This window comes from Xenopus tropicalis, chromosome 7, assembly GCF_000004195.4.
Source record: "Xenopus tropicalis strain Nigerian chromosome 7, UCB_Xtro_10.0, whole genome shotgun sequence".
Taxonomy (NCBI): Eukaryota; Metazoa; Chordata; class Amphibia; order Anura; family Pipidae; genus Xenopus; species Xenopus tropicalis.
The window spans coordinates 99,788,885-99,802,315 of record NC_030683.2 but is presented as its reverse complement, the minus strand read 5'-3'; the positions used below and the strand labels follow the sequence as shown (position 1 = coordinate 99,802,315).

The 13,431-nt window shown below is 39.3% G+C and overlaps 1 protein-coding gene across 1 annotated transcript in view; it reads left to right on the top strand.

Moving 5' to 3' along the window:
- Positions 1–297: 297 nt before the first annotated feature.
- The window catches only part of dnajc11 (DnaJ heat shock protein family (Hsp40) member C11), a 121,193-nt gene continuing 108,059 nt past the window's right edge, over positions 298–13,431 (top strand). Inside the window, 1 exon segment of the mRNA NM_001079115.1 lies at positions 298–385. Coding sequence (NP_001072583.1) covers positions 314–385 — 72 coding nt within the window. The 5' untranslated portion in view covers positions 298–313.

Below are 13,431 nucleotides of genomic sequence, written 5' to 3'. Positions count from 1 at the left end.
AGCAACACTACAACCCATCTCTTGTTCACTTAAATGCATACAGCCTGTCTACTTAGACTCCAGCACAGTATGCAGCTAAAGAGCATTTCTGCAATTTGCCAGCTAGCAAAGCAGCACCTTAATTATGGGCGTATAACATCATCATTGGTATAGCTAGTATTAGCTTGTTTGTGTCACTTGGTAGTTTTCAACAGCCGATGCTGCAATGTCCCCTCCGTTCTGCAGGTGTCGCTGTTCCCCCGGCTCTCCCTTCAGCCGGAGGTTGACCCTACCTTGTCTGAAGACTCGACGGTCAAGGTGAAAGGTTCTGAAGATGGCGGCGTCCTTTATGGAAGATGAAGTGGATAACGATGACTATTATTCACTTCTTAACGTCAGGAGGGAGGTGAGATTTGGGGGTGTCATGCCGCTCCCGTAGCGGTACTCCTGTGCCAGAGTATGTGGCTGGAAGGGCAGGGCTCCGGGGACTTCTCAGGGCTCTCACAAGCCGGCATTGCATTGTGACCCCCGGCATGTTTCTCTTACCCGCCTCCCTGACCCCATGCTTGGAGCTGCATGCAGCGTGAATGGCAAACTTCTACTCCATGATTTAGCTTGTGGTTGTCAGTCTATTGCTGAATTACCTTTCTGCCCGTACTTGCACAGTGAAAGCTTACGAGGGGATTCTGGGAGTTGTAGTTTAACCGCAGCTAGATAACGTAGGGGTAGGGCACTTTGTAAGTGTGGCGAGATGGCATTTATCTTTCCCGTCTGTCATTTTCTAAATGAAACACTTGCAACACTTCATAAAACTTTTTTTTTTTTTAATAACACTTGTGAATGTAGGTTTTACTTTCACTTTCCTTAATGAATTATGTTAAGCACAGGGGTTTGAATGTCCTGCCGCCTTGTTTATATACATATTTGAAAAATAAAAGGAGTGGGATCCTATATCCTGCTTGGATCTGTGTGAAAGTTGGATATAGCATTTATATATTCCAGTGAAACTGCACCCCCAGCAGCCAGTTTATGAGAAATTTATAGTTTTTTTTTTTTTTATTCAACAAGAAAATTCATTATTTTGTTGTCACCTAAAGGTTTGAACCAGTTCTATCACTACAGGATGTTTGCATGTGTTTGGGCAGTGGTGTTACTAGAGGTTACTGGGCCCTACATGATAATTAACTTTAGGGCCACCTTAGGTTTCGGAATAGATGATTTCAAATACTGAAACTGTGCCCAGTGCCCCATGGTGTTCCCTATACCTCTTAGGCACCCAGAAGGTGCAATGGTCCCAGCCCCACATCAAAATTAACTTTAGGGCCACCTTAGGTTTCGGAATAGATGTTTTCAAATACTGAAACTGTGCCCAGGGCCGTAAGGTGTTCCCTATAACTCTTAGGCACCAGAAGGTGCAATGGTCCCTTCCTTTATAGTTACACCCTTGTATTTGCAGGTTCCTAGTTAAGCTGGGTTAAAAAAAATCAAGTTCAACCCCTCTAAGTGAACCCCAGCACACACATAAACCTGTCCTGACCTATCTGCTACTAGAAGTATTGGTGATTAGATCAGGTTTGAACTGGGCTTCTAAATAGGCCCTGCATTACACAGATGCCCAATAAGCCCCCACCAGCCCAATCAATACTGTCTATGGCATTTTACAGCAGCCCCTCTGGCATTTGCCAGAATCCACAGATTGCCAGTCCAGGCCTTGATTAGAATGTAACTATGAAGGAAGCAGATCGTACCACTGCTGGAGGGATCCAGTAGTAGGGGTAAAAGTAGGGCAGTTTAATAAAAAAGTATCTTATTCCCAAATTTTGGGGGGGGGGATCCTAAAAAAAAATTTTGTGGTGGTCTTGTAGTTAAGCTGTTGATGCCCTTTGTTGCTTTGATATTAATAGCTGACACTTAGAGAGAAGGTATTTTCCTGGGATGGTTGTTTACTTTTCAGAATGCAAGGTAATGTTTCACAAGGATGGTTATCACTTGCCATTTCATTTTTGGTTTGTTTTATATTTAAGTTTATATTATGTAAAACAACCTGCCATTGTACAAAACTGCATCACCGAACCTGTGTGTTGTGTTGGCTATGGCAGGCTATGCCACTGGTAAAATGCTGAAGTCAAGCTCGCTTTTAGGTACTGACTATAGCATTGTGTTTTGGATGGGGGATCCAAAATGTGTCATCCCAGTGGGTTGTGGACTATCCTTTAATACAAAACATGGCAATAATCTCCACTGGTTTATTCTGAAAATTATTGTTCAAAGTGTCCAGTTTAATGTGACAGGAGCCAGAATCTTTGTGGTCTTTTCAGTTAAAATAAGAAAATCTTTGCTGATGGTGATCTACATGTGTTTCCAAATCCACATAAACTGTTCCCATTCATGCTGCTGGATGAACACAAGAATAGCAAGTAAACTTGCCCATAAGCCACATTTATTCTCTGGGTCAGAGGGCAACACATTTTATGGCACTGAGAAACTTGTAAGGGTCTATAAAAGAAATTATTTTATCAAATGTGCATAATAGTGAATATCAACCAAAAACTGATGTTTTGGTAGAACACTGAATACCAATATCTTGTGAGTTGAGTGAGAGACAGCAAGAGTGTTAGTACATGATATCACTGACATTTTCTAAATCCGCTAGGATCGCTATATCTCAACTTTAAAAGCGGACATCTAAATTCCATGATTCAATATTGGGTCTGATGCCATATTTTAGAAAGGTATAAGTTCCATAACCTCCACCAGTCACTACAGCAGAGCCTAATAAGTCTCCTGCAGACTTTGTTGTGATTCAGATCTGACCAGCCTGGGTGCTATCAGTTGGTTTAACTAGTGAGGTAAAGCATACTCACCAGTACACTTCTATGGGGCATACTCCCATGCCCATGACATCTACAAGTGTCAGAAGGAGTTCAGACAGATTGAATTGTTTAAACCATGTTGAAATTAAAATATATACTAATCCATATTCATAATTATATACTGCTGCTAGGCTACAATGAGCATTACAATGCATTAATAATGCAAGGGGATACAAACTAATAATGGTGCAAATTAAGTAAATATCTAAGAGTGCACACAAATAACAGTTTTAGCATCCACTGAAAGATACAAGAACATGAAGGGCACGGCCCCCAAAACTTGTCTGATATATTTGAACACTGAAAGGTCCATTTTTCTTTAAAATTGGATGGCTCCAAGCTGCAACAATATCTCTCTTTAGATAAATAGAGCAACATCTGGTTTTCGTGCAGCTAGAACTGGACAGCTGGAGACAAGTCAGCAGTGTGCATTAAGCCCTGTAGCTATGAAGGCCTGTGCCAATGAAGTTCCTTCTGGTAGCATATACCAGATGTGAACATATATTCACAATACAAGGCTGATTTCATGTGCCATTCATATTTTCATATTGCCATTGCGTGGTAGCACATAAACCAGTGAATTCTGTGTCTCACTTTCTGCTAATGTTTTGATGATTTCAGATGACCCCTTAAGCTTAACTTCTCAACAGCAGCCCAGAGCACTCTGAGCATGTGCAGTGCCACTCATGCAAAAGAAGGGCTATAAAAGTTGAAAACAAAGGCTAGATTATTACCGCTATAGGGCTTCTGAACCAGTGGGCTAGTATTGTTCAGTGTATAATATGCTACATTTATAGGGGTTACTTAGCTTTTAACTGAAGCAAAAACAATACATTGTGTAAATTCATTTTTGTATTTTTAGGCTACCTTGAATAACTTGTTCTTTCATTTCTGTTAGGGACTATAAGAACTTAATTAAAATAAGTAATCATCCCACAGTTTAAACAAATGGTTTAAGGTTGTGTTCGTCCGCAAAAATCGAAAGACAGTTCTTGGAAATGGCTTCTCTTGTATTATTATTCATCAAGAGGTCTCATGGCTGATACTGTAAGGAAATCAGCCTAAGGCTAGTGCCACATGTAGCAAATTCTCAGCCTTTGGACAACCGAGAATGAGCCCTTACACTGGCACCCGCTTCCTACCATGCCTGCATCAGGGAGCATTGTTTTCACTCGGGTGCAGATAGACATGGCAGATACCGGCAAAAAAAATGTGAGAGTTTTCACTTTACAGCCATGTCTGCCTTCACCCGAGTAGAGCCAGTGCTTCCGGTTGCAGGCAAGGTAGGAGGCTGGTGCCAACTTTCGTTTATCATGTAAACATAGAAGCTTATTGATCATGTTATGACTGTTCTGTGACTCCTACTTCGTTATTAAACTGTCTGGAACATCAGTCATAAAGCAAGGCTGAGAGTAAGTCACAAGACCAACAGGAAGTAATCCAGTCAAGAAAAGACAAACTATTTTTCAGCACTAAATTTCTTGAGCCAAAGGCACTGTCTGACTGCTCTAAATCACCTAAAGGGTCAAGAGAAAAATGAGTTTTATATTTAATAATGATGTTAAATAAATATAAAGTAGACAGGAAGTCAGACTCTTTAAAGTGGCTCTCACCTGCATTTTTATATTTGTTTTCTGTTGACTACTATAATTTTGTTCTCCAATTTTTAGGCTGAAATACATACATTTGGCTCACTTTTGACAGCTGTTGATATAACAGCTTACTGAATAGAGCCAGGAATATCAATAGGCAGTAATTTAACATGAAAAGTACTGAGGTCAACATAAAGAAAAGCTTTTCACTGTGACAGAATGGAATAAGTCAAGATGAATAAAACATGCTGAGGTGATGAGAGGATAGGTTCTGTATCTCAGCCAGATGTGCCCTCTGGGTTTTTGACTTTATCCTTTTCCGATGTGTCCTTCTTTGAGTTGGGTTTATTACTGAAATAGGATGGGGATCCTTAGCTCATATGAATTAAGTTTAAGTAGGATATTGTATACAGATCACTTCTAATTGTACTGTGTTGTGATTGAAATAAAAGTGTGCTGTAAAGACAAAGGCTGATAGGGTTAAGCCAAAGTGGCTTGGTCAGCACTCGTGATGGGGTAAGCTATCAAAGTGATTTATGTTCCTGACTCCTTTAAAATGGAATAACAACCATAGCCAACAACTGGACATGAAAGCATATTGTAGGTGATTTTTGATGGAAATGAAAACCGCTTTTTTAGAAGAGTTTTCACTGTTTACCTGTATGCTGAATATGTGTATGTATCTGTAGCATCATATTGTACATGGAAGCGTAGGTACCCTGTTACCCTGTGCTGTCAAAGTGGTACAGGTATTGGGCCTCTTATCCAGAATGCTCGGGACCTGGGGCTTTTTGGATAAGGGGTCTTTTTGTAATTTGGATCTCCATACCTTGTCTACTAAAAAAATTATTTAAACATTAATTAATAGGATTGTTTTGCTGTCAGTAAAGATTAATTATATCATAGCATCAAGTACATGATATTGTTTTATAATTACAGAAAAAAATTGAATCTTACTTAAATATTTGAAGTCTATGGGAAATGTCCTTTCTGTAATTCTGAGCTTTCTGGATAACAAATTTCCAGATTACGGATCCCGTACCTGTACTTATAATACTGAGCTAATACATTTTATAAAGCATCTGCCGGCTGAAGCATACACAGTATTTCAAGTGCCCATTGATCCTGGTGTTTGACGTGCAATGTTATATAAAACAGATATGCTTTGTAATGTAAACCAATCACCACAATTATTATGCAGCTTTTAAGGTTTCTTAGCATATGTATAGTCTTTTACCATTATTTTGTTAAAGAACTCTTCAGTGATGTCTAATATCTTTATGTTTAGTAACAGAGTTGCAGATTTTAATTAGTCATATGACATTACTGAAGTGGCACAGACACATTTCATCAATAATAGGAGTTATGTAATTTGCATTACCAAAGAACCACAGTGGTATGATTTATATCATCTGATTTAAGTTCCCCTTTAACCCATCACCAGACCATTGTTGCTCTGACACTTGCTGGCCCTGGAGTTCTGGATTGTCATAAATGCTGTATTGTGGGTTGGTTAATACTGGAGTACACATGTTACCAGTACGATTCTTCACCCCTGCCCAGTGCACAACAGCAAAAAAAGAAGTTTCAAAGATCTCAAGCAACAATGGGTTGGGGTATAGTTTTCCAAGAAGGATAGAACAGTGATTCTACGGAGGAGATAGTGACATGATTTCTATCATTCATAGGAATGTGTTGGTACCAGCTAAACACTGATTATTCTTGGCCTCACTATCTGGGGATTTTAGTTTAAACATGAATTATGATCTATATACCTGTAAGTAACATTTCTCTCTTTTTTGCATATTTCCTTTGCTTTTCAGACTTTTGTGGGTTGCTTAGCAACTAGAAGTTTATTGTGAAGCTATGAAGTTACCGTGAGACAGTGATGATGTAGTTTACTATGTAACCCTTTAAGAGTTTTTTCATGGGTTTTTTATGTTTCATTACCTTTTTGTATGGAAGGCATGCTAAAGGGGTCTTAGTTCTCTAAATTAACCGACAGCAGCTGATGTGCAGAATAACCATCTGCAAACATTACAGAGGCTTGGCAAGAAATAAGTTGAAAAATTTAAAATGAGTTGGCAAGAAATGAGTTGAAAAAATTTTTATTCAGCAGTTAATGTGAAGCAGGCAGAAAACAAGTCCAAGTTCAGGTACAGGGTTAGGGCAGGCAGCAAGCAGAAGTAAGTAAGGAAGGTTGGGGCACTCAAGCAGAAATCCAATAAGAGGCCAGCACTCAGATAATGTGAAATCAGAACCAGAAGAACAAGGGCAGGGCAGAAGGGCACTTACAGGCTTCAGTAGAGGACTTCAGGATAGAAGGCACAGGATTCAGTAACTAGAAACAAAAGGCCACCCTTAACAGAGCACCAGGGCAAGGGAAAGGCCGGCTTAAATAATGTAACTGTTGCCTGCAGCTGGCTCTCAGGTGGTGTCAGCCAGAGGGAATACAGGAGCAGGGGGAAAAAGTCATTTAGATAAACTGGCAGGCTAAAACCACAATGCCTCCTGTCGCTCAGCCTGGAGGAGCAGCAGCCACTACACTTCAGGTCCCTGGTGCTAGGCCAGATAACATTTTTATATTGTATTTGAAGTTAAATATAACAAATATCAGGCAACTGTTGATATGAAAATAGTTGTACAGTGATTTTATGTAACTTTTAAACAAACTAGTATATAGTGCTGTGAATAACGAAAAAAAAAACCCTTGTCCAGAATACCTCAGTTTCCGAGCATTCTTGACAATAGACCCTATACCTGTATATAAAATAGCAGCTTTCCTATATGGGATTATCCAGTGGAACATACTACTAGAAAAGAATATTTTAAATGAAGATATTTTAAATGATGAAGCTTTAGGTATATGAAACAGTGCTTTACATAAGGGCTGTTTTATGTAATAGATTTATAGAGAGACCTGCAATGTTCAGATATATAGTTGCTGACTCGCTATACTGCTACAATTTGCTACATTAGTGGATTTCTCAGCAGCATCAATGGAATGTTAGCAACTAATGAATCAGTTGTAATAGTTGAGTTTAGTAAAGCTTAGGCATTGCTTAGTATTAGTGATGGGTGGCTCGGCCCAAATCAGTGGGATGGGTAGCTCTTAGATTGTCTCTCTCTTGCTTACGGGATTATTTATCATTTTTTAGTTTATTTTTCTAAATTGCTCCTAAGTATTACAATAAATCGGTTACCACATAGAGTCAATTAAAGTATAAAAACTTTTTTCATGATTCAATTCCAGATTGAGCTTTTCCGCGATAAACCGCGAGATATGTTTTTCTCCTTGGATTGAATCTGGTTAAAAGTAGCAAAGAAGGAATGTCAGTACAGGCAGGAAACCATACTCAGTATTTATGGAGTAATAAAAGCAAGGTAATCCCCTACTAAAACATGTTATATTTATCACACACATACATGATTTCTGTAGAAAAGAATGGATGCTGTTGGAAACCTACTCAGAGCAGCAGACTAAATCAGATTGCAGGAAACTATTGAGTGAAGCCCATGGGTGCTTGCTTCAAAACTGGTTGGATACCCTCTGCATGAAGTGACAGCCCTAATTTATGGCTCACATGAGATTATGGGGGGTGGGTGTTATGCATTATGGTTCTGACCCGGAGAACATATAATCCTTCACTTGCCAAAGACATATTCTCATTAAATGCACATTTCTAGTAATTCTTTGCTACTCACCATATGCAAATCAGCAAGAAATGTGCAGATTTTATTCATGTGGTAGCTACTAAAATAAATATGCAGATGCTAATACTTACATGTATGCACACTTGACAAATGAGGCATGTTTTATTGTGGGTTTGCATACTAAGCCATTGTAGCATATTTATTAAATGAAAGGATTGCACCCACAAGTGGGAGAAGCCCTCAGATGCAAGGTGTACACATCAAAGAGCTACAGGGGCTACAAGTGTAGAATGCCAACCATCTCATTTGCCCTATAGACCAATATTTAGTATGGCTCAGTGTTACAGGTCCCCAGAGGAAAAATAGATTTCTAAAGTCAGTCCTGCCCAGAATGTCACAGCTGAATTACAAAGTATTCTCATTGATTGCCAGTGATGATTTCTCAATGAGAGAGATTCATTTCTTAAAGAGGTGTCTGTAGCACTCCTGCTAGTGGAAGTTTCACTGAGCTAGGTTCATAGAGAAGAGCTTACATTTAATTTGTTTTGTACCTTATAAAGATTGGGACCTGGAACAGCAAAAGGGTTCTCAGTCTGAAGGTTAATTAGGGCGAGATTTGGCTAAAATACCTGTTTACTCTCCTAGATACACCTGAAGCAAAGCTTGAAGGTCAGTTAGGGTAAGAGCTGGGGAAAATGCCAGTTTGCTCTCCTAGATACACCTAAAACTCAGCTTGAAGGTCAGTAAGGTAAATATCATGCTGTGTAAAAAGTGGAGTGAAGCATTACCAGTGATGTTGCCCAGGCCAACCAATCAGCAAATAGATTTCAACAGTTAGAAAAGCAAAGCATCTTATTGGCTGTTATGAGGAACAGCATGATAAATATAACCCTTAGCCTTAGGGTGAAAAAGTATTTGTTTCGCTGCAGAATGACAAGCGTTTGTCACAAGCGTGACCTTTTGCCTGACTCTGACTCTGACTATTCTCGTTTGCTGCCTGGACCGACCTTTTGCCTGCTGACCTCTCTTCTGGATTCCGTTTTGATACCACGCTGTCTGATTGTTGCTGACCCCGGCCCGTCCTCCGACTACGCTATCCCGTTCCCCTTCTCCCTGCAACACGGTTCTGGTTCCCTTGCCTGCTCAGAACTCTCTCCTTGGGTTTCTCACTTTAAGACCTGGCGGCATCCGAGTAGCGAAGGGCTCCTCCCGACGTGAAAGGCGGTTGTTAGAGGCAGAAGCGTGAGCCGAGACCGGGCCCTTGGAGCCAGTTCTGAGTTTTGGGATACCGACCGTGACACACAGTCTCTGTAGATGCCCAGTCCCATCTTGGATCCGGATAGACCACAACCCTTTATTCAGTTCAGTCCCTTCCCCAAGAGCTCTTAAGTCCCCCCAGGTAGTGCTACCTGCCCCAGAGTACCCTCCTCTTTGGAAAGGTGGCTGCTCCCACGTAGCAGGCAATCGAGCAATCCCTGTTCTCACCATGGGACACTCACGGAGATTCCACAGAGGACTTTATAATCACTAGCAACCCAGCAGACCCTTCTCTTTTCAGTCTGAACTCGCAACATGTGGTACTGGCTGCTCAAGCTGAATCTCTCTTCCAAAAACTGGCAAAACAACAGGGGCTAGGCCCGCCCCTTGATTTTTGGCTCCAAACTTAAGCACACCTCCTCCCAGAAGTGCACTGGGGCATCCAGCCAATCGGGTCCCTCTGTAGCTAGGCTGGATGATGTCACAGTATTTATGGAGTGAATGAACACTCCTAATCCAGCGCTTCTTGATGAAAGGATCTGTATATGTGAACCTTCAATGTGGTAGAAATCAATATAGATGAAATGCTGCTTCCTCCTGATGTCAGCTCCCCTTTAGATGAGCCTCAAAGAATATGTGCAATGGTGTTGATGGAAGCGCATGAAATAACATAGAAATAAAAATATAGTGCAAATCAATGTGGTAAAAAGAACGATAAGTTCAACGTGGGTACTTAGTAAAACACCGATACTAGAAAAGGTGACCCCAACTCTGTATATATTATAATACTGATTCTGTATCTGCTCACCAGAACGACTTATAAAGTTGCATATAGAACCATCCCAACCGGGCGTTGATTGAAGTCAAGTGATCACAATGTATATAGAGTGGAGAATGAAGCAAAATATAGTGTAAAATCGTTTTAATATAATAAAATCCTGCACAATACAGGCTACTTACAATGTAGTAGTAGATATAAAAACACAAAACAGTAGAGGAGTCAATGGTAGCCCAACGCGTTTCGCGTGCTCTCTGCACGCTTCCTCAGGAGCAAAAATGAATGTTTTTGATTTAGGTTTAGTTAATTGCTCTATATATACGGTTTTTAGGGCCTATGTTGGTATACTTCATTTTTGCTCCTGAGGAAGCGTGCAGAGAGCACGCGAAACGCGTTGGGCTACCATTGACTCCTCTACTGTTTTGTGTTTTTATATCTACTACTACATTGTAAGTAGCCTGTATTGTGCAGGATTTTATTATATTAAAACGATTTTACACTATATTTTGCTTCATTCTCCACTCTATATACATTGTGATCACTTGACTTCAATCGCCCGGTTGGGATGGTTCTATATGCAACTTTATAAGTCGTTCTGGTGAGCAGATACAGACTCAGTATTATAATATATACAGAGTTGGGGTCACCTTTTCTAGTATCTGTGTTTTACTAAGTACCCACGTTGAACTTATCGTTCTTTTTGCCACATTGATTTGCACTATATTTTTATTTCTATGTTTATTTCATGCGCTTCCATCAACACCATTGCACATATTGGATGATGTCACAGACTGAGAAACAGGGGACAGAGTTCTCTAATCCCCCTGCAATAACATTTAGAAGCCATTCACTTATCACGATTAAATGATGTATGGAATTAGATTCTGCTGTTCTGTAAGGCTTTTCATGGAAGAAATTTTGTCCAAAGGAAGTATTACGCAGTTAAAAAAAAAAAAAAAAAAAAGGGAGAAAGAAAGTTGTTCTTAATCCTATGTTATCCATTATGTTTGACCTTCAGGTATGGGTAAAATCGTTTGTCTTTATGTAGTAGAAAGGAATAACGGACCTGTCAATTCAAATAAGTATTTTTGTTTCTGCTGTTACTGATCTTTTTATGAACAGCTGGAGACGGAAATTATGAGTAAATCCAATATTTTTACACAGAATTCTTTCTTATTGTTTCTGGAAGGGCTTTAAATATTTTCAGATCTTTAAAATATGTTAAAAAAATGTTGGAACTACTTGTTGGAAGGGTGTAATGCACTGTCATAAGCCACGCATTTTATAAACCTTTACCTCCTAAATATGCTCATAAACATTATTTGAAGGTAAAAATATCTATAAAAAAATATGAAATATTGCTTGCGTGATCCGAAGGAAAATTGTCACTCCCTTTGCTGTCATCTCAGAATCGGGTTCTTTCTTGTAGTTCAGTAGTGCATGATTGCTTATAAACATCATTAGCTTAGGTGCCTTGAGCAGGTCATAGGGAAGATGCTTAAAGTGCTGATCAACATTTTTCCCCTACCTGGGAAAAAAGCAAGAAACTTTGTTACTGCGGTGTTTTAATGCTGTTCTTTTTAATGTAGTCCATAAGAAGGTGTTTGCACTTTCATTCTGATGTGTGCATGCATGAGCCGTATGCTTTTTACCCTGCCTAAAAATGCAAAAAATTGTACCAGTGGAGAAGCCATGATGACATTTCATGACCTTGTTGTGGACTAGTATTTATGTTCACATAGATTCTTTAGTAAGTCAGTGGTCTTTTGAATGTGGGTCAGATTAATTTATTTCTGTCTAAAGGAGCCTTGATTGGCAGCTCAAGGACATTAAACTGTATGTACAATGTATAGTGCAAGGGGAATGTGCTGTTCATAGAGTGAATGGCTTCTATAATGGCAGTGGAAATTCCTGCTTAGTACAAGCACTTAAGATTTAGAATTCGAGGCATATAATAATCTGCTAACCTATAGTTTGTTGCCCTCATCTATATTCTGCAAATGCAAATTATGACTATTCTCTTTTCATTACAAAGCACAAGACAAGCCCATTTAAAATACGTTTTTTTTCCCCCCTTTATTTTTGTATTGCTCGGAAAGCAGAATTGGTGGGAAATGGTGCTTCAAAAGCAGAATTTGTGGGAAATGATACTGAAGTTTATGAATGTTGAAAGCAATTTCAGATCTGAAGGTATGATGAAACTAGAAGCAATCCATTTTTATGTATTTGGCAGTACTTTCTACTTCTTTCTGGAAAGGCTTGTGTGCATGAAGAAATAGTAATGTATCTTTACTGCTGGTATCTGTGTGAGTTGATTGCGAGAGGAAGAACCAGCAATGCTCTGTGAAAGCTAAGTTTCCAGACGTGTCAAGAGGATGGAGCAGGAGGGGATTTGTTTCGACCAGGAGAATATGTTGTAATAACAGCTCTTTGTGTTGTGTTGATGAATACATCAAATGTGATGTTGAAAAGCCAAGACAAATTATTCATGTGTAAAGATCAATTTTTTACTTCTGTTTACCACTAAGAGACAGCATCGCAACCAATAAAATGTCTGCTAACAATGTGTGCAAGGTGAGGACTGAGCTCTGTCAAAGCAGCAGCTCGACATGATATTTAAATAATAGATAGGGCAGCAAGAACAAAGACTGTTGACATATCACTGCTTTTATTGCATAGTTCAACATGAAGATTTAGTACAGAGGTCTTTCTCTCTCTGATATTACAACTAATCCCATTTTAAAGGGGAAGTTTGTGTTTGCAACAGCCTACTGCAAACATGCACCAATACATGCCATGTATGTAAGTGAATGCTGAAACTGATACATGAGAGCACACAGAAAGGAAAAGAGAAAGCACTATATACGCTGTGAAGAGGAGTGAGAGGACTAGTGTGTGAGAGAGAGAGAGAGAGAGAGAGAGAGAGAGAAAGAGAAGGAGAAGGGAATGAATACAAACGGATCAGAATGGATGACATGAGTATAAGGGAATTAGAGGGAGAGAGAAAATGAAAAGTAAGAAAGAATTAACCTGACATCAGAATCGGGTGAATGAACAAAAGAAATGTTCAAGGACTGAATAGGTAGAAAACAAAATGGGTAAAATAACAGTAACACAAGAAAATATGATGTAGCGGAGGTGGTATTGCAAGGGAAGGTAAATGACATTTAAAAAAAAAAATCTTTTAATGGAGGAATTTGTCATGTAAGGGTAAAGGTAAAAAGAAAATGCTAAAGGAAATATATGGACTTCATTTATTAAAGAGAAAATCTACTCTTCTTTTTAACATTCATTCAGT